We start from the raw sequence: 24974 nt of genomic DNA on the forward strand, positions 1-24974 counted from the left end.
TGCAGGTCTTCGTTGTTGATTTGGTCTTGTTATTTTTGCAAACATTCTGCCGTTTGCGACAGCGTGGTCATCTTTGCATACTCTTTCCTGAGTTCAGAGCCACATGCATAGTTGGAGCTCGGGTTTCTGTTTCGCACACCACAGTAGCTGGCACCAGTGTCCATCATGGCCTTTCAACGTGATGCGCTCTACGCTGTCTACGCCACAGTGAGTGCTATCCGTAGAAGATTGACAAGCATTAATGGTCGATTTAGCTCGTTATGACAGATAGCTACCTGCCAGGTCAGTAGACATGCCAAAGCTGATACTCGAGGACTGAACACTAATTCCCTCAGGTGCTATGGTTTTAGGACATTCCCTACGCGATCGAGGTGCAAAAGCAAAGTTGATTGCATGTGTTGTACTCGACAAGCTGTCACAGACGACAATAAAAGAGCTACAGGTCGGAGCAAAAGATTGCTATCAAAGAGCATGACTGATAGTTAAACAGACCGTATACGATGACATCGTCCCTGTCGAGCAGATTGCCAACCAACAGCCCGCAAACCTCTATCTTATGAACAGGCCCGACCTGATATCTACCTTTACCAAGATCGAGCTATGGAAGTTGACACAGTATAAGAGAATAATCTACCTCGACGCGGATATGGTTGCCCTGCGAGCCCCGAACGAACTCCTCTCCATGGACACGAACTTTGCCGCTGTGCCAGATGTGGGCTGGCCAGATTGTTTCAATTCTGGTCTGATGGTCTTCAATCCGAACATGGGTGACTATTATTCTCTGCTAGCTCTGGCTAGAAGGGGAATCAGCTTCGATGGTGCGGATCAGGGCTTGCTGAACATGCATTTTGTCGACTGGGAAAGGTTGAGCTTCATCTACAATTGCACTCCAAATGCGAACTACCAATACGTGCCCGCATACAGGCACTTCCAAAGTAGTATCAACATAATACACTTCATTGGTGCAGATAAACCATGGACAAGAGGGAGAGACCATACAGGAGATCACGGCGTGTACAGTGAGCTGCTAGCAAGATGGTGGTCAGTCTACGACAGGCATTACAGGAGACCAGCTCCTGTAGATTACAACCAGTTCGTGCAACCGCAGAAAAAGGTACAAGATTATGTACGCGGTGAAGAGACTCCACACCAACCTGCATATCAGCTTACTGGGCAAGCATCTGAACCAAGAAGTAGCCACGGATATCAGATAACTCAGCCACAGCCACAGTCGGTGCCTGGCATACACATTACAGCGCCTGAACACAATCAAGCAGCTATGGAAAGGCCATTTGGCGACCAGCCTGCGCTGGAGGAAAGGATAGATCGACAAGAGACTAAACCAATGTCTACGCAAGAGCAAAGGCGCTGGTCAGCTCCACACACTGATTGGCAGCCAGCTATTCAACCACCTCCAACCGGCTCGAAGCCCGAAGCTGCGAATTTTCCATCACAGCAATATGAGATGTCAGACAGTAAACAGCTATTCGAGCCACCTACACAGTATCCAAAACCACCACGAGATATGTGGTATGATATTCCCCAGCAGAAACCAACTCCTTCGGCTCCACCTAAAGCCATTTTCCCATGGGAAGAGAAAGGACTACCAAAGGCAACAAGAGTATTTCCGAAGTCGCGTGAGTCGACACCACCACCACCAGAGCCAGAACTTGCACCTACGACAGTGGACGAACCAGTGCCTGATGTAGCGCCCATGCTGGAACCTCAACCAGATGAGAGGCGAAGGCATGCTACTTCCTCAAATTCAGCGCAGCCACATCAGGATCAAAGGCCACCCTCTCCACTACGACACATCTTTCCATGGGAGTCTAGGGCGCCTAAACCCACACGATACTTCGCGCCAGATCCAACCATGGCTTCTACCACGCCTAGCATGAGTCAAATAGGTGTTGGAACAATACATACTCCTGGTCTAGTTGGCGATATCCAGTCGAGAGGATCACGCCCACCTGACAATCCTTGGGATGCTTTTTCACAACAGACGAACAAATGGGACGAGGATCCGGACATTACTCGATTCATAGAAAGCTTCAACAAACCTCGGAAGGCACCCATACAGGTTGTCCATGATTCGCGATCAAAAACCGGAACGGATGACCTACCACCCGTCAGAGAGCGACGAACCAGCCTGAGATTAACTGATTTCCCTACAGAAGTCGAGCGGCCAAGTTTGCCTGTAACTCCAGCCCCCATCCGTAGGACGAACTATTTTGGCATAGCTGAAGAAATTAGCAAAGGTGATTTACCAGTGGCTCAAGGAGTACCACAACAAGATGAATGGGTTCGTCGCTTCACTTCCAAGTCCCTCCCGCACATTTCCCAATCCAGTTTTGCTTAAATATGACGGCGTTTTGCATCTCACATGCCAACATTGTGGTCAACAGAATCCAATCATCAAACTCGAGGAGCTTCAAAGACGGCAAAGCCTCCTAATGACCGGCGACGAAGATCCCATCGCGAAATCGCAGACTCCTCCGAAACGAGACATGCCCGAAAGTAAGAGCGCGGAACAAGCGATTGAAGCAGCCATGAAGGCCTTGAATGCTAGCCATGGAAGAGCAAAGGGACCAACGAAACCTATTCTTCGACAGCCTCATTTCGAGATCACGCAAGCGGACGATGACCAACTAGGAGACGAAGGCTTGGTAGCTAGTGCTCATCCTCATATGACTGCCACTGGACACAAGAGTCCGACAAGATTTAATCCAATTGTCCTAGAAGGAGAAGCTGCGTCGGAGAAAACCTCGGTGCTCAATTCTCCAGGGTATATGAGTGACGAAGCAGACGAGGTGAGTACAGCTACGCATCATCATACGGATTCCTTCGACTACAGTGGGTCCTCACTCAGTCCGACCCAGACCAGATCAGACTTACCCCCGGGTAATGAGCCACCGACTACTGCACTCAAAGAAGCGTTACAGGAAGCTGCGCGAGACGCAGAAGAAGAAGCAATCATATCACCAACGACCGTCGCCTAGAAGGTGAATCAGAGGAAAGATGAGAGACAGCAAGAGCAAAGACGATGTACGAAACGAAGAAGTCAGATGAGGAGGTATGTGCCTTGTTTGTTGCATGACGGATGCGTTATTGTCGAGGAATTCTGATTGTGAACGACGTTTGTTTTCAGAGCATCATTTGGCGTTCGGGGCTATACCCTGGTGCGTTGATTGAGCCACTTCAAAAAGTACTGCATCCAATGGGCTTTTACGTGGATTAATACTGGAGTCCGACTTGAGGTGCGGAGAAGTCTAACATCCGCACTTGCACGAGCCGAGAAATGATATTTGATCGTCCCCTCAGCACATCGTTTACTGACTCTTGTCGGACAAGGCTATCTTATGAAGTCTGACATTTGGAGGGTTGTGAGAAGTTCTTGTAGGATCTAGTTTGCGCTGGTGATGACTTGCAAATTGTCAGTGCCGAAGCGAAAAGATTGACACAAGATTCGCACCAAAAATGACACAGCTTCTACTACCCGCCTTCCCCCGTCAATCGACGCTTCGCAGTGATACTGAAATGACTCTGTCTTCTGCGTAATAGCTAACCTTGGCATTTTCTAGCTACTCCCTCCTGCTTTGAGACTCATTCCCACCAGCAGCCTCAGCCTGAGCCTTAGAAGCCGCAACACTACCACTGTGCCTCCGCGCCTCAACCACCCTCGTCATAGTAACCAACTCCCTAAACGCATCAATCTTCCCACGTCCCGCCAGACTCCTTAAGTCGTCCTGGAGTGCAACGTCCGCGACGTTAAGGGACTCGGTGTTAGTGCGAGCGAATGCGACGAGGTCTTTTGGAAGGAGGTTCTTGACTACTCGGAGCTGAATCTCGTAAGGGAGGTTTTGGTAGTGGATGAGTTGTTGTGTGTTCATTGTTATGAAGGAGTGTGTTTTGGTGGAAGGACTGGGATTGATGGTACGGGGTATGGGATATGGGATGTGCTCATGACAGGGGGAGAGACTTGCTGTGGTACATGCTTGAACTTATATGTATCTGTCCACGGTACTGTTTGAATTGCGATGGCAGCAGTAAGGATTGAATCTTGCGTAAGGGAAACGTCTGGACGATTGTGAAGTCACAGTGGTTTGACCTCCAGACAGAACACAAGGTAATTCTGTTGTCTGCATCGTCTGTCAGGACAATACCTTGTATCAACCAACAAGTGCAATGTTTGGCGAATAGTGTAGGTGTTGCTGGTATTCTTTACGCCTTGCTAGTGAAGCTGTTGGCTATTTGTAGCTGCTAAACATAGCATGAGTGTCTTCATACCAACAGCTCGCTTCATCTGCGTTGGGGTCAGCAGTATGTCCACTCGATTGTGTCGCTGCACGTAGTGGGAAGAAGCTCAGAAACTCAAGACTTCTGGCCAGTTCACCCTCGACTTGGATTGCGACTCGACAATATCCGTCCAGCTCAAAAATCAAAAATCAAAAATCAAGTCTTGGTCAGGGATGCTACCGTAGCCCTCTGACTCTCTCTTGCCTGTTTCTTCTCGCTATGTTTCTATGTCTTATCGGCTCCATGGAGGACGCAATAGGTACGTGCAGTCCGAATATATTGGCCATTGCGACCGGCTCAGTGTTCAAAGTGTTGACCGCCTGATTATCAATTCCGCCTTTCGCCTAAGTAGGTCGCTGAGTCACAACCTTTGTGCTTGAGAACATCATATAACCAGTGCCTTGACCGTGACTCTCTCTTGTTCCAAAGTTGTGCAATATTACAGTTTCGACATGAACTCGTGTCTGGTGTTCTCCCAGTAGATCTTTAGCATTGGTGTTCAGAAATATTGCTGTCGGTGTTCGCGACGCGACGTCCATGATATGCGTAAGTGACGCTGAACATAGAATATGAGAGGGGCGAAAATAATGAAAGCACCGACTGCTGCACCAGCACTTATGCCTGCTTTGGCGGTAGTGGACAAGCCGGTTTCTGTTTGTGTGGAGTTTCCTGATCCCGTGGTATTCAGTGCTGTGGTCAAAGTAGAGGAGGTAGACGTAGTGAAAGAGGAACGAGAGGAAGACGATACTGTTATCAAAGACGAAACGGGTGACGCCGTCTCTGTGTAGGACGACGAGGTAGACTGAATGGTTTCCGATGAGGTAGTGTAAGATGAGGTTTCGGAGGTGCTGGTAGTGGTTGGAGCGACTGAACTCTCGGTACGTGACGCGAACATTATGGCGTCGTAAGTCGCAAGCTTGCCGTTTACCACGATACACAGACCGCTTCCAGGTTCACTACTAACAAGATGACTGGAGAAATCGACGCCGCTCTCGCAATCATGCTTTGAGTGGTATATACTGCCTGGACGAGAAGGCGCTATCAGTATTTGATTGAGCGTACCTAGATCAGCTGGCTTACCGATGATACCTTGAGCCTGCCACTTCAAGGAGATTGAGCCATACTGGGTGAAAGACCAGAGACAAGTACCTACATTCAACCCCGTGCGGAATGTTTCGTTCTTGCAGTCATCATCAAGGTAGCCTGCAAGCACAAGGTCGCTGTCCGCAAAGGACGACATTGAAAGTATGAGCTAAGGAATATTATCGCGGCAAGATCTGTGCGTCAGCTGAAGATTTCGAGGCAGATCAATTCGGAGTTGTTTAGATCATGATCAAAAGTGGCTTGCAAAAGTAGCAGGAGGTGTTCTTTCGACGATCGACGATGTGCCCCGTAGTAGTAACGCACTTGCGCCGCCGAGTTGTAGGGATAGTATCTGCAAAAGTGAAATTTTGAAGTGCGAGTGAGTGAAAGCACGTAGTACAGGGACAATATGAAACACAAAAATCGTACTAGAGCTCCTCTTCCCTTCGAGGCGTGAGCACATGATTGCTGAACGGAAAGGAACTTCGTGAAACCAGCAATTTGTCAAGCGTGGTCAGTCTGTAGTATATGTGTGATGCGTGAAACGTGCAACATGGCATGATCAGTATTTACGATTTAGTTGACAAATGGTGATGAACAAGCTCACGAAAGAATTGGTCGGTGCTTGTCTCTTATTATTGCTCTGAGTGTTTGGACGTTTCAAGATTCCAAGGGAAGCAGAAGCACCGGTGTGCGCTTTGCGATTGCGGCCTTGGAAGTCGTTCTTGAGCGATATGCAACACCGTTCACGAGTGGTTCGAGATGCAGACATTCATTGACGTGTTCCTGAATGTCGAAGACCATTCGATATATGAGGGAGGAAGTGCAGTTAATCTGGAGCCCGAGCTGCTCACCCACAACTACGACTAGCATCGCCCACGATGGTCACCCGAACCGCGTTCTTCCAGTTAGCCTCCGTGCCACCGCGACGGCAAACCAACAAGCCTGCCCTGTATCGTATTCAAGCAGAATTGACGAAGTTGAAAATCTCCTGTCAGCTCGATCGGTTGTGAGAGGAGTTGACGCGCTGTGTCATCCGAAGTTTACACGAACTGAAAGCTTGATGGTCGGCCGAAACTTTATCCACCTGCATGAAATGATCCACAGTCGTTAACACGGCGATACAAGACCTCTGCCAAAGGGTCACTTTTGTGACGCACCAAAGATGCAAGTTTGCAAGTGTTCGTTGAAAATCACTCTAGCAAGGACGATGCCAATACCACCGATCAAGAATACCTGAGTGCGATCTGCCGACGAAGCCGGCCGCATGCACAAGCAGCATACAACTGATGCAATTTCCGAGACACACTCTGTGCAAACGATGGCGCAGAAAGATTCTCTTCGAACATGACATCGAAATGAGTTCTCAACACGACGCCGACTACCTTAACTCCGACTACACACGTATTTACGTGGCTTCACGATGATGAACAGAGCACTGTTGCAGCCGGAACGTATATAGATCTCATCTGTCACTCAATCAAAATGGTTTCTCGTATCGAAAACCAAACCTCATAACGAGTCCAGTACTGCAAACCAGCTGCTTGACTTTACCGCCTTATTGCTCGCTGCTGTCGAACCACTTCTCTGGCAAGATGTCTAACACCAACGCTCAGAATTCCCTGCTCGCTCGTCATCGCCAACTCAGCCCCACCGCTGCCGTACGCGTCTCACCACTCTGTCTTGGTAGCATGACCTTTGGTGACAAACAAAAAGAGCGCTATGGCGAGTGCAGCAAAGATGCCGCCTATGCAATTCTTGACCATTTCTACAAAAATGGCGGCAACTTCATCGACACTGCGAACGTGTACCAAGCTGGTCAATCAGAAGAGTGGCTTGGCGAATGGATGGCCGCACGCGGGAACCGGGACGAATTGGTAATTGCGACGAAGTATGCTAATGTGTCCCCATCTACTGTTGACGGCTACGAGCCCAAGACCAAGAGCAACTTAGGCGGTACTGGTACGAAGTCGATGAAACTGGCTCTAGAAGGCTCCCTGAAACGATTGAAAACGGATTACGTGGACCTGTACTACGTACATTATTGGGACTTTACAGTCAGCATCCCAGAGCTGATGCATAGTTTGAACGATTTGGTAGCCCAGGGTAAAGTTCTGTACTTAGGTATATCGGATACCCCGGCTTGGGTTGTCAGCAAGGCCAATCAGTATGCCAGGGATCACGGTTTGAGGCAATTTGTGGTCTACCAAGGAATGTGGAATGCAACAATGAGAGACTTTGAGAGGGACATCATTCCGATGTGTCAAGCTGAGGGTATGGGCTTGGCTCCCTATGGCGTCTTGAATCAGGGACGATTCCAGACCAAGAAAGGGTTCGAAGAGCGTGAGAAGAAGAAGGAGGGCAGAAATCTCATCCCTACGAGCGAAAGAGACAAGTCTGTCAGTGTGGTACTCGAGAAGATTGCCGAGAAGAAGGGTGAACAGACGACCTTGTTGAACGTCGCGCTGGCGTATGTGATGCAGAAGTGTCCCTATGTGTTTCCGATTGTTGGCCAGCGCAAAGTTGAGCACTTACAGGGGTCGATGAATAGTATTGGAGTGCTTTTGACAGAAGAAGAGGTTGCGCAGGTCGAAGGGGCGTATGAATTCGACGCCGGATTCCCACATACCTTTTTGAGTGGTACAATGTTTGCTGGAGCGGATGCAAGGCAGACAGGTGCGAGTCATGCAAGTGAGGTGTCGTTGGCGAAGAGTTGTGGTGAGTTCGATTATGTTCAGCCACCAAAGGCTATTCGACCAGCTGGAACATGAGAAGGCTGGTTCATAGCGTTGTGACCATGGCAAGGTATAGACAGCAAAGTACAGTAGTTTTCCAGTAAGCATTATGTGCAGGCGAAACGAAGTTCTCCGGGGCCTTAGCTAGGGATAGCGGGGCGCGGATACGAGAAACAATTGAAATGACAATCGTTATCCGCGGCTCCCAGACACGTAGAGTTGACATGCATGGTTGTGGTCGATTTCGTGTCGAGCCTCTCTGCAATGTTCGTCAGCTCCATGCATGCACGAATTAGAATTGGCTCTCCAGCATACCCGAATCTAGGCATGACTTTCGAGAGGCAGGCAGTCACGATAGCCGAGACGGTGCACTGACATGAGGCGTTTGCCACCCGTTGTAGAATCTGGACAGGCAATTGCAGCTGTGTAACTACTACAGCTTGACACTACCTCACACAACTATGTCATCGAGAAGAAGACCTGTGACCAGTTGCGTGGAATGTTACAAAAGGAAACAGAAATGCAATCGCCGACAGCCGTGTAATCATTGTACCTCGAGAAGAATCCCAGAGAAGTGTATCTTTAGCGAAGAAAGGTAACCGCTTATCGCACAAATCTCGACAACTTACTGACTGACTCTCAGAAAAACTCTCATTCAACAATCAACGCGTGAAGCAACCGGACCTGTCTCGAAGATCACAGAGTCCGACATTTTCGATGGCATTTCGGAACCAGCAGTACCCTCTAACCTTCTAAGACAGGTAGGCTACTCCTCAACTTCTAGCAATGCTGCGCTTTTGCATCAGGACAGCTTCACTCGAGGTCAGGATGGAATGCAAGAGAAAGTCTGTCTAGGTAGGTCAGAGATTATTCAGCCACATATCCGACCTACAGAAACGGTCGAACAGGACCGTCAAAAGCAGCAGAGCAGGACCGCTTCTCTACTACCTCCCCACGAAGTGATGCTCATGTTGTTCGACTTGTACTTTGGAGAGGCTACTTTTCATTTCATGTGTATCGATGAACAGCATTTTCGGCGTCGTTATGACCAATGGCGAGGAGCTTTAGATCAGGCACACCCAGAAAAGAGTACTCTTGATATTCGACATTTCCCTGCACTACTTCTGCAGGTGCTTGCTCAAACCCTCGATTGTATTTCTCCTCAGCATCAAGCAGCTAGGGCACTCAGATTGGAGGACTACGAGTCTTGTGACCAGCTTGCAGACAAGTTCCACTTTACAGGTGATCACATTATGCAAACGATCGGGAGACATAACCCCAGCGAAACCAGTGTTGAACATGATTTGGTGTCTGCAGACTGGTTGAAAACTTCAGGACGAGGAGCGCAGGCATGGAATCGGCTCGGTAGTGCGATCAGGTAACCACACCCTGACCTGATCCACGATTGACATCGCTAACATCTCAATTACAGACAAGCACAAGAACTCGGGCTCCATGATCTTCCCGATACTATCGAGCCAGCACCAGGTCAAGATGTTGAGCCCCATTTGCTTGCGGTCTGGCAGCTGGAACACCAGAAGCGCTTGTGGACCCGCCTGTTCATATTTGATGCGTAAGTATATCGCTTCCACGTCGAACTTCTTAGCACTAAATGAGTCTAGCAATTTAGCGATGGGACTGGAAAGACCACGAATTATTCATCGCGAGGACGCCGTGATACCCACCCTCTTGAACTGCGATTTTCCCTACGACACAGCAAAGATTATTCCTGTACCCTACGAAGATTGCTCATTTGCCTCGACGATTTTCCTCCTTCATGTGGCTCACAAGATACACGATGTCCTTTCGATCTTGTCGAATCGAGCGCGCCGTAATGACTATCTGGCAATCATGGCATTACACGATGAGATTTGCGAACTGCGGTCGACGATGCCGAAGTTCAACAGCGTGGGCTTGACGAGCGTTGACCGACTTCGTTCATCCGTATCATATTTACGCCTAGTGAATCACATCAACACCGTCATCATTGCCCTTCATCGGCCTTTCATTGCTTCTCAGCCTACAAGCCGAGCGTTGGCAGTCTCGGCAGCACTCGACCAGTTAGATACTCAGGAGGACCTCTTTCAGATACTTCCATTTCCACAATTCAAGCTCTATGGCAACGTGTTCTATACCATTGACGCCTCAGTCTTTCTGGCCGGTGTAGTCACTGAGCTGCCTGCACAAGGGTCGGATACGTATCGTCAGATTCAAGAATCGATACAAAAGGCGATCGCAAGATTGAAAGTCATGAAGCAGAGAAATCGTATCGCAGGTTCGGCTGAGGAAATGCTCAGGCACTTCTACGACAAAATGGAAGATACACAATCCGCGTCGACAACTCGGGTAGACCAAGCAACAAGAGATTCATCAGGAGTGGACGATTCAGCGGTAGATAACATCATTGCCACTATTTCGCCACTACAGCAGCACTCGTTCGAAACGTATGAGTCCCTGTTCAACTTCGATTCTGGGTTTCAGAAATCTGTGGATCTTGGTGTCGATCCGCATGACACGGCTTGGATATATGCTTAGTACGTGGTAAAATCCGTTTGGCCTTTGGAACATAATTAATGTGTCGCACCTCTTGCGTCTATTGGTGTGTGTGGCCAATCGATTTGACGCTGGAAGAAGGAACTCGAACAAGAAGAAGAGAGAAAACTGCGCACTTCGAGAGACACACAATGAAACATGACGAGAAGTTGGGCAAGCACGAAGTGCCCACTAGCTTCCCTCTCAGATGGCTGTACCGTAGACAACACCAAGGTGAGCGAATGCCGCAGCTTATTGTAAAGGTTTGCTTGGGGGACTAAGATGAAAAGACCTTAAAATCTTGGTTCTCTGCTGATTCCCTCGCTCCCGCCCAGACCGCTTTGCCGAACACCACGTGCGATGAGTCCTTACTTCGAAAGCTGTAAACTCAAATACCCGTAATTTACGGCCTAATGGCCAAATAACGTCACTATCCTTATGACAGCTTTATCGACAGCATTGAAGTTACCTTCGCAATACATGCGCTGCTAGAGACGACTAGCCAGCGAAGTGACCGTTTATGACTCCAGGAATACTGCGCAAACATCTGGTCTCATGCAGACACAACAACCTTTCCTTCTCAAGCTCCCAAATGAGCTGCTTGTGACGATCATTGACTATCTTGAAGTGCACCAACCGCAAAGGAGCCCGTCTCCACGAAGCACCGCAAAACCGTTCTACCTGCCCCTAGCCACGACTTGCAAACGCTTGTCTGATGTCGTACGACCATCAATATATCGCGACCTTTCTCTCGAGCGAGTTGACACGACTCGAGCACCTGCTGCCGATGCCCGCATCGGACTTTATCCAAGGCGATATTACGATCGCCTCAATTTACTGCTAAGGACCTGGTCCGAGCATCCAGACTTTGTTAACTATGTACGGAGCGTCCGTTTTGTGGTAGCTCCGGTCTACGAGCGTCGTACTGTGACAAGCTTCCTAGGTTGGCTGACTAAATCGACGTCTTTGGAGAAACTAGCAATCTCTACCCTTCCAGACACGTATCTGGAAACCCTCTTGGGCACGTTCACTGACCAGGTCACGCCTTTTTGCAATTTGAGAGAGATATCCATCCAAGTAAAATGTCGTCAGCCTTTTCCACGTCAGTTAATAACGAACTTGTTCCGGGTACCCAGCCTCGAAGTCGTGCACCTGCACGCGGATTTGTCAGAGGAGCCACGTGAAGCAGAAGATGGTCAAGAGACTACCCAAGACTACTACCACATGTTGCCTGCGCTACGCGAGCTTTGCTTCGATCCATGGCATTTTAAGCTTGACTCACTGCAAAGCCTTTTGCGCTTGAGGAAAGTACAAATGCTAAGGACAGCCGAATACAAAAATTGTCCGGGATTGAAATTATCAGCCAACCTGTCTGGATCTGCTGGAAATGCCATACTGTGTAATCCCACGTCAGTACAACAAGGCCTGCAAATTCTAGAAAACTCAGCTACATCTCTCCACATTCCTTCGTGTTGGTTCTTTGACCACAACGAAAACCGTCTTGATATATCCGGCTTCACAGCACTGAAAAGCATCGACATTCCAAGCTGTCTGCTACTTCCAGTTTTTCATCGCGAACGGAGTCCTTACATGCCATCCTGGATGACCAGACAGCAATCCATAGTTAAGCTTCTTCCACCGAACCTAGAGAAACTCGGTCTGTCCTTCAGCCACGAACAAGGGACCTTATTGCCTCTCGACCGTATTGGCGATATAGAGGACCCGACGATTCTTCCTCCATGGCAAGAATACAGGGCAAGTGCTGATTTGCGGTCTTCGTCCAGTATTGAGGATATGCTGTGGTGGATGGTCGACATTCTGGATAACAAACACGATAGATTTCCCAATCTCCAGTCCTTTTCGGTTTCCGATACTGCCACCACATACTTTTGCCGAAGCTCGAGAACCCGTAGGCCTTTGAAAGCCTTCGATGTCGTGGCGCTGTACCCAGAGATCCTGAAACACCCAGAAGTGGCGACGTCGATTAACGTTAAATTTCCTCTTCATTGGTCGAATGAATTCATCCTTGACTTGCTCAATGAGTACCCGACGGTCAGCTCGTTCCTAAGAGAACGCCATGTCGCGCGTCAGACTCCAGCTTATGACATGTTCAGAATCTGGGAACGAGATCGTTGAATGAGACGCATATTGACAAGCTTACAGTCAGACTTACGTGAAGGTGGTACTGTTAAATCTCAAGACTGCTATCTCAAACCTGTCTTGGAGATAGAACTTTAGATGTCCTGTCAAAGAAGAGCAAGGCCTGCTGAAGACGTTTTCTACTACCCTGCACTACTTGAGCCTTCTTTGGACAGGTGCGGCGATCAAAGCATCTTGCCCTTACTGAAAAGAAGACGATGCGTGAGATACTACGATCTGAAACCTCGGGCGAGACGCTACGCAGCACAAGCTTGCTGTCTACGATAGTGTAGGTCTTACCCCGACTTCTAAGGCAGCAAATACTACAGCCCAAGCCTCAGATTGTTGTAGCAACATGCCACTAGAAGACGGATAGACACAATACACGCATGAGTACAAAGCTTGAAACCACTCTACACGTCCCGAAACATGTCTCTGGAAATCCATCTCCAACACACCCAAGATCTCGAAATATCCTGGTTACGAAACTGTATACACTGTCTTCTTTGTCCGTTCGAGACCTGATCGATACTACGAAGAACCATGTTGGACATCGTGCCATCGTCCCCAAGTACAAATACACGTCTCACCAGACCACTACTTGACCGACCACCACACAACCACCACACCTTTCAAAGATTCCCACAATCCAAAACCAAAAACAAATCCGCTCACCGTTTAACCATCATGTGGTTCACCTACCTCCCCAACCTCAAATTTAACCTAAATCTAAACCTACTCCCTACCCTCCTAGACTTCCACAAAGAATACCACTACCACCAACAACAAGTCGTCTCTCCAGACCTCCTCACCATCGCAGCACCACTTCTCATTGGTGCCGGCATATTACTTGCGAGCCAGTATCTCATGTGTTTGACCATGCGGCGATCTCCTGGTGGAGAGACGGCTCCTGCTGCTATTGGAAGTGGGCGGCGGGCTGCACTGCTGATTGCTCCTGCGGGATGGATACTGGATTTGATTAGGGATGTGATTCCGAGGGGTAGGAGGATGTTTCCGGATAGTACGTCGTTGCCTAGAAGATTGAGGCTGCGGAATGGAGGGATGAGTGAGGAAATGGAATAGTTGAGGAGTCGCTATGGACGAGAACGAGATGGAAGAGGTAGATAGCTGTCAATCAGCAGTACTTGAGTAGCTGCAGGCAGCTACATAACGTATGGAGCAATCAAAAAACTTCAACAACCTACCACTCTCCGACTCAATCAAACATCCCACTCTCCCCTCCCCTCCCCCTCCCTGACAAACGGCTCATCCACACCCTTGATCCCCAAATCCCCACAAAGCACACATTGCTCCCCCACAATCCCATCCAACTCCCTGATCCACTTCTGCCTCTGCACACCCACGCCCATCCCCTGAGTAACCTTTCCCTGCAAATCCTTGATATTCTTCCTCTTCGTCTGGCTACAATTCTCAAGCACCCTCTTCCCCAGACAATCGCTGTGAAAGGCGTGTTGACAGGGGAAGACGAAGAATTGTCGACTCAGGACAGGTAGCGTACATATCCAGCAGCGCTCGCCGGGCTCGACAATCGCGTATCGTGAGTCCAGAGTATCAATCTCGTCACGGATGGATTTCGCAGTGGCCTCTGACTGGTCCATTTCCGACTTGAGACTGTCGATGTGGCGGCTGTATGCTTCTAGTGCCTGACAAATCTCCTCTTTGAAGTCGTCGATGACGACGAAATCGGGGAAGAATTGGATCAGGTCTTCTATCTTGAGGAGCTCGGAGCTGTTGGGGCTGCGTTTGAGGAATTCGATGGCGGATTTTATGCTTGAGCCAGGTTGACGGATCTTTTGCTCGGCGATCATGAGCCAGAGGTGTTTGCGGAGTTGGCGGTTTGTTGGGGTTGGGTCGACGCGGTCGGCGACTAGAGCGGCGAGGTCGATGTCTTTGTGTTCGAGAGCTAGGGATACCGCGGCGAGGGGTTGATTTAGGATCACTGAGTAGATATGAATCGCCGATTGGATGCGGTTGTGTTGAGTGCAAAGACGCAACGCGAAGTCTGCATCGAAGAGTGGTGGTGCCGGCTGGGATTCGAGATAGGATAGAAGTGTTGTTTCCGAAGTGCTGGGTAGTGTTGCAAGGAACGAAATCAGGGTGTTGTGAATCGAGGATGGCGCTTCAGGGTAGTTGTTGACAACGAAGTTCAGGTAACGAATTGCCTGGTTGTCTTTCAGAGGTGTATTGTTCGCAAGAGCAATCTCGTTGTAACTTAGCAGAGCTGGGATCATCTTGTGTGGTTCAACATTGCTTCTTCTGGTAAGGATCTCGACCAGACCGACAGGAGCGTGTGTCATTAACACGTTGCTATATCTGTAGAATGTCTCTGGATTCGACTGCTTGTTGAGCACAGATAGTGCTTCAGTCCAACGTTCTCGCTGGATCCAGTACGTTAAGACGTACTCATAGTCGGTGATCGTGTTGGCAAAATAGAGGAGCTCTTCCTCCCTATCGTGCGATGAGATAATCTCGTAGACTGTCTTGGCATCAAGATCTTGCTTCTGTTTGGTCACAAAGTCCTGAAACTCCTGCCGAATCTTTTGCAGTTCATCTTTGGCGCCCTTAGTATCTGTATTCTCCATCAATTCTGCTTTGGTCGCGACCATATCGTCGAGAGAATTCAACTTCGCCATGAAGATCTGTATCAGCCAGGTAGAAATCATAACCCTCTGCATCACAGAAGACTTCTTGTACGTTGTCAATTTCGTCACCAAGTACTTTCGAAGTGCATCGTCCTGGCCAGAGTCGATCAGATTCAAGCAGACCTCTTCGAAAGCTTTGCTGCTCTTGCCCCATACTGAAGCTGCCTTGGTCCATTGTCCTTTGCTTGAAAGGTGATCGCCAGATGCCATTGCAACGGAGTCTTTCTGTAGGGCTCCCTTGGCATATCTGAGTGCAGCATCATAGTCCTGCTGCTGGAGCATAATCTTCCACACATCTCTATCTTCGTCTGTAGCTACAACCTCGAAGATCTCGGTGGATGTGAATAGCCAGAAGGTGTTCTTCTTCTGATCTGAGACCAGTCCAACGACAGTCTGACCTGGCTCGAGCACAGTTTGGTCGTAAACGATCTGACCTGTAAGCCTGTTGACGGCTACAATTCGACCTTCAGCAAGGGCGACTGCGTGCCATTGTGTCAACGTCATGGACTGTATAGGGTCCTGGATGAGTTTTCTACCACCTCTTGCCGACAAAGACTCAGGAAAGATCGACCTCGGGTGCAATTTAGCGTCCTTGAACATCTTGCTGCCTAGAGAGTTGGTTGTGAGATTTGTGGCTAAGACACCAGTAAGCACACCCTGCGAGCCCAGCCAGCCGAACGGTCTAGCATAGTTCTCGTCCTGGACTGCAGTAGAAGGTAGATCCGGAGATATAGCCAGGGATGATGGCGCGTTCGTAGAAGGGCTTTGGGCAGACTGTATGACAGGCTCCTCCTTTTGGAACAGCTCGGCAAATATGCTGCTCGATCCTTCTCTTCCTTTAGATGCGACCTTCCCAGTAATGTGGTAAATCTTGCTGTGGCTGGTGATCAAGACCCTTCTGGAATCAGACTTGAGTGCATCTGCCCAAATTCCTGTCACAGGTCCTTCTTGTAAACGCCATACCTGAGTTCCATATCGCTCTTCACGTCTGTAGAATTCAGTGCTAGGCTCGACGTAGATCTCCCAGATCGAACCATCCGTGGCACCAATCAGTATTTCTCGTGTCGAAGCTGTAGGTTGTGATATATTCCAGGCTATGCACTCTATCGATACTCCTTTGAGACGTCCTAGTGCTTTGGGCTGTTTGGCTTGTGAATGCAAGTAAAAGTTCTCGCCCAAGGTGGTAGATATGATCAGGTGTGAGGCAGTCGGGTCCAGGAACATGCGCCGTATCAAACCAATCTTGGAGGACGGCTGAGGAAGGTCAACATCTGACTAGTATCAGTACAAGAACCGTAAAATTACCACAGATTCATTCACCGTCAATGTCAGAAGGGTTCTCGAGGTCGATCCGGAGGATGCGGTTAGTGGCTAGAGCTAGGACAAGTACATTGTTCGCTACCTGACCAGCCACGAAGTTGGAAGCGATGTTGAAGTTGAGCTGCACTCGCTCGACATTGAAGATGGGTAGCGAAGACTCATTTCCGTCAACAGCCTGGGCTGTCAGCAGATCGTTATCAGCACGGAGCGCCATTGCGCTGAGCTGAATGTCCTCAGCCCATTGTGCCTCTTGTGTGAGGCACAGAAGTTGCTCGAGATGTGTTGCTACGGCAGTCTATCGAGGTGCTGCGTCACACTCTATACCTCGTGCCTGGCGGAGACGGTTCAGGCATCAAGCATTTGGTCATTCACGTTACATCAAATACCCCAAACATAGGACTTGTTCGTCTTCAGAATCTAAATAAATACCCTCATTGCGTGAAGGTGAACGATACGTGTGATCATACTTTATGGAGTACTGAATTCTAAAAACGTTCAGAGAACATATCCTCCACAACCCAGGTTTCTCCAGTGCCTGATGGGGCGGGTATCTTCCAATTCAATGCACCACCACAATATCTTTTTTGCTTTCTCAATCTCACCACCAAGCTCATGTGCTCGAGCCAATGCAAACCATGCCTCAGAGTTGTCCCATCCACCTCCTAACTTTGTCAAAGTGTTCAAGAGTCCATACGCTCGATCCCGTGCCGCAATTCGGTTGAGATTTTCCGGTGTCTTCCTGAGATCCTCGGGCGTTTCGGAGCTAGATATGAACGGATCATGAAGATGCTCCTGACTTGGTGTTTGTGCACCGAGCATGATGTCTTCGTCTTTACTGCCAGAAGCATGTCGTGATCCAAAAGACCGACCATCGTCCACCTTTTTTGCCAGATCAATCTTTTTATCGTAGTAGTCGAGCAGGATATTGCTCAGTCCGATAATGCCAGCTGAATGATTTGGATAGTACATGAGGCAATGTTCGTACTGCTCAACGATGTCCCTCCATGCCTCACTTGTGGGTACAGCACCTTCTTTCTCTCGCCGTTGTGTGATGGCAAGCAGTAGCTCAGCCTTCGAGCAGTAGACGTCAGCCCATACTTCGTCCGAGCTCTTACCGCTACCACCCCAACCGGGATTCGCAAGTGCCCGAGCTGATGCATCGACTACGGTGATCAAAGCCTCAACACGTGATGCAGCCTTTGCAGCTTCTTCACATGCCTCTCTAGCGTCTTCAAACATGTGAGAGCGCCTGTACAGCGTCGAGATCATTAGCCACATCTTACTCAGCACTACAAAGGCGTGCTTCTGAGCTGCAGTCTTCGAGGATCGAGGAATTGGCGAGGTACTTGTGCTGCTGGAGTTGATGTTTGGTAACCGCACATCCTGCTCCGGCGGTTGTTCAGGATGTCCTAATGGTGGAGGTGCTTGGTCATGCGAGGTAACGTTGTGAGGCACGGTGCCGAGATCTTGTTTTGCCTCAGATCTATCGTCGTGGATTCGTCCTGTTAAGGGAGCATGGTCGATGGCGGCTGTGTTCTTTGGCGAAGTTTGCCCGTCGGCCGATGCGAAGGGCTCCTTCTCCAAACTTTCTGGCTCTTCGGTGATGCGTCTAGTGTTCAGGGGTCGTGTATCCTTGCTTAGCCGGCTATCTTTATGCTCATGATGTCTATGTACAAGGTGATGATGCTTTTTCGAAGATGATTTGCCCGTCTCATCGGTCACCTGAATAGTTGGTGCCTGACTCGTCTGTGTTCCCGGGCGTCCACTGATGTCGGTATTAGCGACGGACCTGAGACTGGTCGTTGTAACAGAAGGAGCCAGGGACGGCGTCGCTTTTCTTCGTGAAAATATGCTACCTCTCACGCTCTTGATCGTGCCTGCCGAAGTCTTTGGTGGAGGAGGCATTTCGTCAATGGCAGGTTTGATGTCGCCTACCTCGAAGCGTTTGAAAAGCTTCGCATACAGACTCAACAGCTCGCCACTGACGTTCAGAGCAGCTTCAGGCCCATCCATCAATTCTGTCAAGGCAAGATAAGTGATCTGGACTTCGACGACCTTCTGTAGGTCATCGCATTCCAGGTCGTCAGCAATCTGCTCAGTTGCTCGAGTTGAGGGATCGTCGGCTAAGCTTTCATGTCCATTGAACAGTGTGGGGCCGAGCACATTGTCTAAGGTTGCAATGCTGCTTTGCAAAGCAGTATCGAAGTCCTGCTGCGAACTCAACAACAACGTCATCAAATGCCAGAAGGCACCTTGCTGTTGCAGATTTCCTTGGGAACGTAATTGTGTCAGTTTCTGCAAGCCCATTTTGGTCCATTTCACAGCCTGAGAGATGTCTCTCGTCTCAGCACAAAGGAGAGCAAGAGCATAAAGTGTTTGGGGATGGGGATCCGATAGCCTGCTTGCCTTTTGCAGTGCTTCAAGAGCATCTGACTGGAGTGTGGATCGTGTTTCGCTGAATGGAGTCCACCTAGCCCAATGAGCCCTCCCAATGCCTATAGCGCGGTATACCACCTGTAGGGCTTCATTCGACGGTGGTGTTGGCGTTGTGTGTCCCGAATCTGCATGACCATTTGGCACGACCTCATGCTCGTCAGGAACTATTTCGTCCAACCAGTCTTCCAGCTGGCTGACCAAGTCGAAGGCTTTACGTGCTTCTTCCTGATGGCCATAAGAACACAAACCTTCGACACCTTCGGCAACGACAAGTAGCATGATTTCTTCAGATTCTGGACTTGGTTCTCCCGCTTTGGCAGCGCGTTCTCGAGCTCGTTCGACAAGTTCAATATAGGTATCGAGGCAATGGTAGGCAAGATCGAACTCGGCAAGTGATTTGTGTACTTGAAAGAGCCTTCTTAGGATCAAAGTGGAATGGAAAGTCTTTGTAGCAGCTCGATAGAGGATATCAAGAACGTTTCGGGTGGCAGCATTACGACCACCTGGTCCAAGATCGGACTCTTGCCAGCCAGGACCGCAAAGGATCTGCCAATTTCGTACAACACGTTCTACCCACTGCTCGATGACAACATTCGACTCCGTGGCTTTGGGGAATTTTTTGTTCTTTAGTAAAGCCGTTTCGTAGGCCGTTTCGATAGCTCGAAGCTCGGCGGCAAGCTTGGCTCGAGTGTGGGTTGTAGTATGATTGGGCTGTTCGAGACGGCGGATCGCCATATCGTAATAATACTCCCATACAGACGTCCGACTTATCTGGATTCCTGAGTCTCCGTATGTGGTTCGAGACACCTCTTGTGACCTTAAAACTAGGGTGGACCAGGTCTGTAGTGCTCTAGATCTTGCCTCAGTCGATACTGCGTCTGTACTGCCTGTTCCATATGCTGCCAGGATCTGTTCGGCCCAATATGCCATTTGAGGTGTTGCTTTCACGAGATCATTATTGAGCTCAACCCACGAAGCAGCTGCCTTGTATATCGCGACGGCCTGCAGTTCTTCTTCACGTTGCATTTGAGATTTCCCTTGTATCGATACTGCTTTGAGCAGGCAGATCTTGGTCCAAAGGGATGCATCTCTTCGTCCATAAGTATCGAATAGCTGTATCACATTACCAACAGGTATGGAGTGTGGAGTTCCATTGCTGATGCCAGTAAAAGCCGCCCATGCTAGACATGTCCGCCCTTGAAATATTTCCTCTGTATGATCCTGGCTCCCTTCGATCGTGCGCTGCAAGGTGTCGACAGTCGTACTTGAGGAGAAATGTGTTGTCTGAGGTCTTTGTGTAGCATGGGTCGCGACATGATGTTCTGCTGCGGCCGTCTGGGTCAAGACCGTCCTCTGAGGTGCGTGTTTATTCACTTTTCGAATGAGCTCGGGGAATTCGTTCCAAGAGCCATTAACTCTTGCTGCATTCAGCAGGCCGATGTATCGTGTGGCTTTGTCCTCGTGGGCCTGCTACTGTCAGTGTCTCGAGCATTTGCAAGCGAGGCTCAAGGATTCGTACCGACATCTTTCACTGAGCCAACTGAAGGACGATACGCCTCTAGACATTATGGTAGCATTCTTGGGCGATGCGACCAACAGGACTAGCGATGCATAAGCTCGGAACCTACAATGAAAAGGAACATTGCTTCCAGTTGTACCACCACTACATGATTGCATCTCACACTAACCCAGGAAGCGTGACTAGCGATCCACCTTTACAGCCCAAATAGGCAAGGCCGATTCTGTAACCACTTACTTTGTCTAAAGCTTGTAATTCTGTAGAGAAACGATCGGAGGCATTTGCAGCAGTTTTGATGTCTCCATTGGGACTTGATGCACGAGGCTTTGACGCGAAGTAGAGGCTGCTTCGTGCGACGAAAACTGAATCACTGATGGTCGGAAGAGCTTGAGATCACAATCCAAATTGCAGTAGTAATGCAGCATTGTCCCGTGTAAGTCACTATATGGACCAAACAGCTGCCAAGCAGCGACATTGAATCTTTTGACCTCTCCTATGTCCCTGAGTTGTGCTTGATGGACGCTAGATTCCACCATACACAGCTAGCACGCTACCTGACCTGGCACCTACGTACCAAGGACTGTAAACCCATTGCCAACGGTGAATATTTTCTAGCAAACCTGCCGGGTGCCATCTCCCTACGTACCCGGCAGAACCTTCTCTTGGACATCTGTATCAATCTATTATTGGTCACGTCGTATACTGCCAGTACGCCGCTGTGGGTGGTCCCTTCTGCGGCGTCTACATCAACGAGATAGACGTGAACCGCTTTACACCTGCGCCTGACTGAAACACCACAAACCTTGTGGCTGGAGGGAAAATCTCGCAGTAAATCTGGTTACGGAGCTCTCCAGGCAGGTCGAGAAGATCCAGCATTGTGCAAGGAAGCGACGATCAGGGCTATCCTGCAAAGTCCTTGCCAACTTGTCTCAGGAGTTCGAGAATGTCTTTGTGTGCGCGTACCTCGTGAGTACGCTATCGATGCGTAACTACTGTGAGCTCTCAAGCATACGATCTGTTTGCTGCCGGCAAGATGGGGTTGTATTTCTTTTGTGTTCAAGCAGTACAATATTGTAGTATACGTATAAGTCCGTCGTGAGGTATAGGCTGTGAGAGAAGAAAGGAACTTACCAGCAGCTGTAACGAGTGGCATTTCGATATGTCCTAATTGCAGGAGCGACCCGAAACATTACCCGGAGTAGTCGCGTTGTCAGGATGAGAGGGTCACTCGGAACGCGCGAACCAGCATTGTCGACCGAGAGCGACGTATACCTAGGTCTCTACGGTCACGAACCTTATTAATCTCCTCTTGACCCTGTAACCCTGCTTCGACAATGACCGCGGTATAGAACATCTCGATGCTCTTCCTACTCAAGTAGTGTGACCATACCTAGCTCCACCCAGTAGCACGAACATAGCACGCTAACCTGCAGCAGCTTAATTATGTCAGCGACGCGAAATCGAACTCGGAAATTTTTTGTTCTCGGTGTATGCTCCTCGTACCACCAAATCGCATTCAGCTAATATCGTTAGGCGATAAGGACCTAATGAGAAATGAACCACAGTCTCAGTAGTTTGCGTGCAGTCGCGAATAGACTCATCTCAACCTCCGGTGATCAGCTGCCTCGTCAAGTCGGATATCTAGCTTCGACTATCGCCAATTGCAGCGATGCACTTCAGGTATCCTCATCAAGCAGCGACCAGTCAATCATCATTCACAAACTGAAGACCAAGACTTCCGCCCTATTGCAAGACCGTACGCCTGAAGGCAGATTTTGTGGTATCGTGATCGCCAGAGCATTGATTGAAGCTGGAGGTGCTACTTTCCTCTCCGAATGTGGAAGCTGGGTCAGGAATCTGATATCTTGCCTCAACAAGCCAGATCCTCCAGAAATAAAGCTTATCTGTGTCAGTGTCATCACTCGTGTATATCTGCTCACTGTGAGGCATCAAGCTTTGGTTCGAGATGTCACAACGCCTACATTGCCAGCCTATATCACAGCATCGATCAGTGCTACTAAACCTAGTACCTCTTCTAGTGATGGAAAAATTGTCAAGTCTTTGAGTTCGGTCCTAGTTGCCGTGCTGAAAAGTTGGCAGGCACTTATCAAACACTTTGCCTCCACAATCCGACCCAACATAGCTTCGATCAAGTTGATATGTCTCAGTCTGCTTAGCGACGAGAGTGCTGGTCAAGAAGTCCAGATAGCGGCAAGAGATGTTCTCGCATCTCTGCACTTCTGCGCACCCAAGAACAACATGGCAGTTGAATGGTCACACATATGTTCGCAAACTATTGAAGCTGCTCATGATACTGCGGACTTACTCCTTCGAGCCGTGGTAGAAGACTGGACACCTGTGAGCTCAAGGATATCAAAGTCCACTCGGAAGCAGAAGACGACTAGTACTCCGACCACAAACGCTCCTGATGTACTTGGTCTGGACAAGTGGACCGGCGTCGCCGAAGGTACTGAACGTCTCTGCGCCCAAGTCAGCCTATTGCGAGCGATACTGACAAACCAATATGCTCAGGAGGCCACAATACCACTCACATCAATTGTGGATCTCACTGCTCGACTAGCCGCGGTTACAGTGCCTACAGCCAAGTCCGCGCTACGCTTCAACAACGAGATCACTCGTGAAGAACGAGAGGAGTTGTGGACGAACCTACCTCGAGTACATGTGCAGGTGCTCGAACTGTTGCAAGCACTTGTTTCAGCCTTTGGACAGGCACTCTATCCTGTCACACCTATCTTGTACTCGCAGATGTGGAACATATTCAGCTCTGAAGGGTTTGACAATAACGTGAGAGAGGCCTTCTACAGGCTGTTCGCTGCATTCATGCATCGTGACATCTCACATTTCATCAAGGCAGATTCTGCCAACATCAGGCGGCTGATTCATTATTGCTGCAACGATTTATCAATTGGAGCTGGCCTGAAGGATTCAAATACAGCAATACCTGCTGATGGCGACACCAATAACAAGAGTGGCTCCTCAGCCGTAGCGTTGACCATGAACATGCTCGGACCTGTTAAATCGCGAACTCTGAATTTGCCTAGTAATTCCAAGCAATTCCGGGCGGCCTACGACCTCCTTCCTATCTTGCTTGCTCATCTACCATCTCACAAGTTGACTGGCAGTTCAACCCTGCGCGCCAGCTTGGATAGTACATCCGTCCTCCTCCAACATCATGAAGCCATGCTGGCGAGCGTTCTATATCCACTACGACCACAACAAGACTCTGTGAGTGGCAAGCTAGCAGACCATCAATCCAGCCTACTTCCCTTCCTTGCTCGATCAGCTGAGATCAAGAATAGCATTAGTGCCAGAGATCAAATGAGTCTCGAAGGTCTGCTGCGACCAAGAATGCCATTGATCGGAACGTTAGTCGACGGAAACGATCCTATGAACGATGCCGAGGACGATGAGATGGAGGAAGACGAAGACGAAAACGATAACATGGTGTTTGAAAAGTCGGAAAACGGTGTGAACGTGGCAGACTCAGTATCACAGGATGAAAACCAGTCTCAGAACAATGTCGATGTACACCCTCAATCCGACGCCGCACACTCGAACATCCAGGCATACGCTGGTGCGCAGAAACGTGACTTCACGACCCTACTCGAGCAGAGCGCGGATGCACAGCTTGCAGCTTCTGCTGCGAGTATCAGCGAAGCTCCACCGATGTCCCTTGACGAGCCGGCGAACAATACGTCAACAAGCAAACGACAACGTGTCGGAGGTGGGCCAATACACGAGCCAAATGAGACAGTCTCATCTACCTTGACTACAGCGACAGCCTTGCAGATACCCGAAATGCCAGATACACAAACGACACTGCCTCAAACCAGCGACGAGGGAATTGTAAGCCCAGCTGATAATTTGTCAACTCGGCAAGAGCCGAAAGGCAAAGAAAAGGCCGCGGATTATGGTAGCGATGATGACTCTTCGGATTTCGAGATACCTCCCATAGATGCGACGCTCAATACGTTCTCTGATAGCGAGGACGATGACGATGAGGAAGATGATTAGGGAGAATAGCAATGAGATCTGCTGTAAATGGAAACGCAGGTCTCTCTTGATACACTTTCGGTAGCAGACCGAAGTCTACGTGAAGCTTTTATTGTACACGTTGTTCCCAGCAGGTGCTACAGCCCGTCGCAAATAACAGCTAATTATACAGGGTATCATGACTAACGACTCAAATATGTCGACTTTTCCACCAGCACAGAGCACTTTCGACCCCAC

The 24974-nt window shown here is 49.3% G+C and overlaps 6 protein-coding genes across 6 annotated transcripts; 4 read left to right on the forward strand and 2 right to left on the reverse strand.

Moving 5' to 3' along the window:
• Window positions 1–165: 165 nt before the first annotated feature.
• Window positions 166–2999, forward strand: GLG2 (glycogenin glucosyltransferase; the record flags this gene model as incomplete). Its single annotated transcript, XM_064899736.1, has 3 exons — window positions 166–207; window positions 491–2302; window positions 2406–2999. The coding sequence occupies 3 exons, from the start codon at window positions 166–168 to the stop codon at window positions 2997–2999; spliced, it is 2448 nt and encodes an 815-aa protein (XP_064753048.1).
• A 3975-nt stretch (window positions 3000–6974) lies between these two features.
• Window positions 6975–8150, forward strand: LTR64_005398 (uncharacterized protein; the record flags this gene model as incomplete). The annotated part of the gene is made up of 1 exon (XM_064899737.1): window positions 6975–8150. The coding sequence occupies one exon, from the start codon at window positions 6975–6977 to the stop codon at window positions 8148–8150; it is 1176 nt and encodes a 391-aa protein (XP_064753049.1).
• A 926-nt stretch (window positions 8151–9076) lies between these two features.
• LTR64_005399 (uncharacterized protein) lies at window positions 9077–10649 on the forward strand (the record flags this gene model as incomplete). The annotated part of the gene is made up of 3 exons (XM_064899738.1): window positions 9077–9492; window positions 9547–9687; window positions 9737–10649. 3 exons carry the CDS (start codon window positions 9077–9079, stop codon window positions 10647–10649), a joined length of 1470 nt encoding a protein of 489 aa, XP_064753050.1.
• A 3356-nt stretch (window positions 10650–14005) lies between these two features.
• PEP3 (tethering complex subunit) lies at window positions 14006–16982 on the reverse strand (the record flags this gene model as incomplete). Its single annotated transcript, XM_064899739.1, has 2 exons — window positions 14006–16719; window positions 16769–16982. 2 exons carry the CDS (start codon window positions 16980–16982, stop codon window positions 14006–14008), a joined length of 2928 nt encoding a protein of 975 aa, XP_064753051.1.
• Window positions 16983–17263: 281 nt separating this feature from the next.
• Window positions 17264–20729, reverse strand: LTR64_005401 (uncharacterized protein; the record flags this gene model as incomplete). Its single annotated transcript, XM_064899740.1, has 2 exons — window positions 17264–20671; window positions 20724–20729. 2 exons carry the CDS (start codon window positions 20727–20729, stop codon window positions 17264–17266), a joined length of 3414 nt encoding a protein of 1137 aa, XP_064753052.1.
• Window positions 20730–22277: 1548 nt separating this feature from the next.
• On the forward strand, window positions 22278–24758 carry LTR64_005402 (uncharacterized protein; the record flags this gene model as incomplete). Its single annotated transcript, XM_064899741.1, has 1 exon — window positions 22278–24758. The coding sequence occupies one exon, from the start codon at window positions 22278–22280 to the stop codon at window positions 24756–24758; it is 2481 nt and encodes an 826-aa protein (XP_064753053.1).
• Between the last annotated feature and the right edge of the window lie 216 nt (window positions 24759–24974).

This window comes from Lithohypha guttulata (genome assembly GCF_036872675.1).
Source record: "Lithohypha guttulata strain CCFEE 5908 chromosome Unknown scaffold_4, whole genome shotgun sequence".
Lineage (NCBI taxonomy): Eukaryota > Fungi > Ascomycota > Eurotiomycetes > Chaetothyriales > Trichomeriaceae > Lithohypha > Lithohypha guttulata.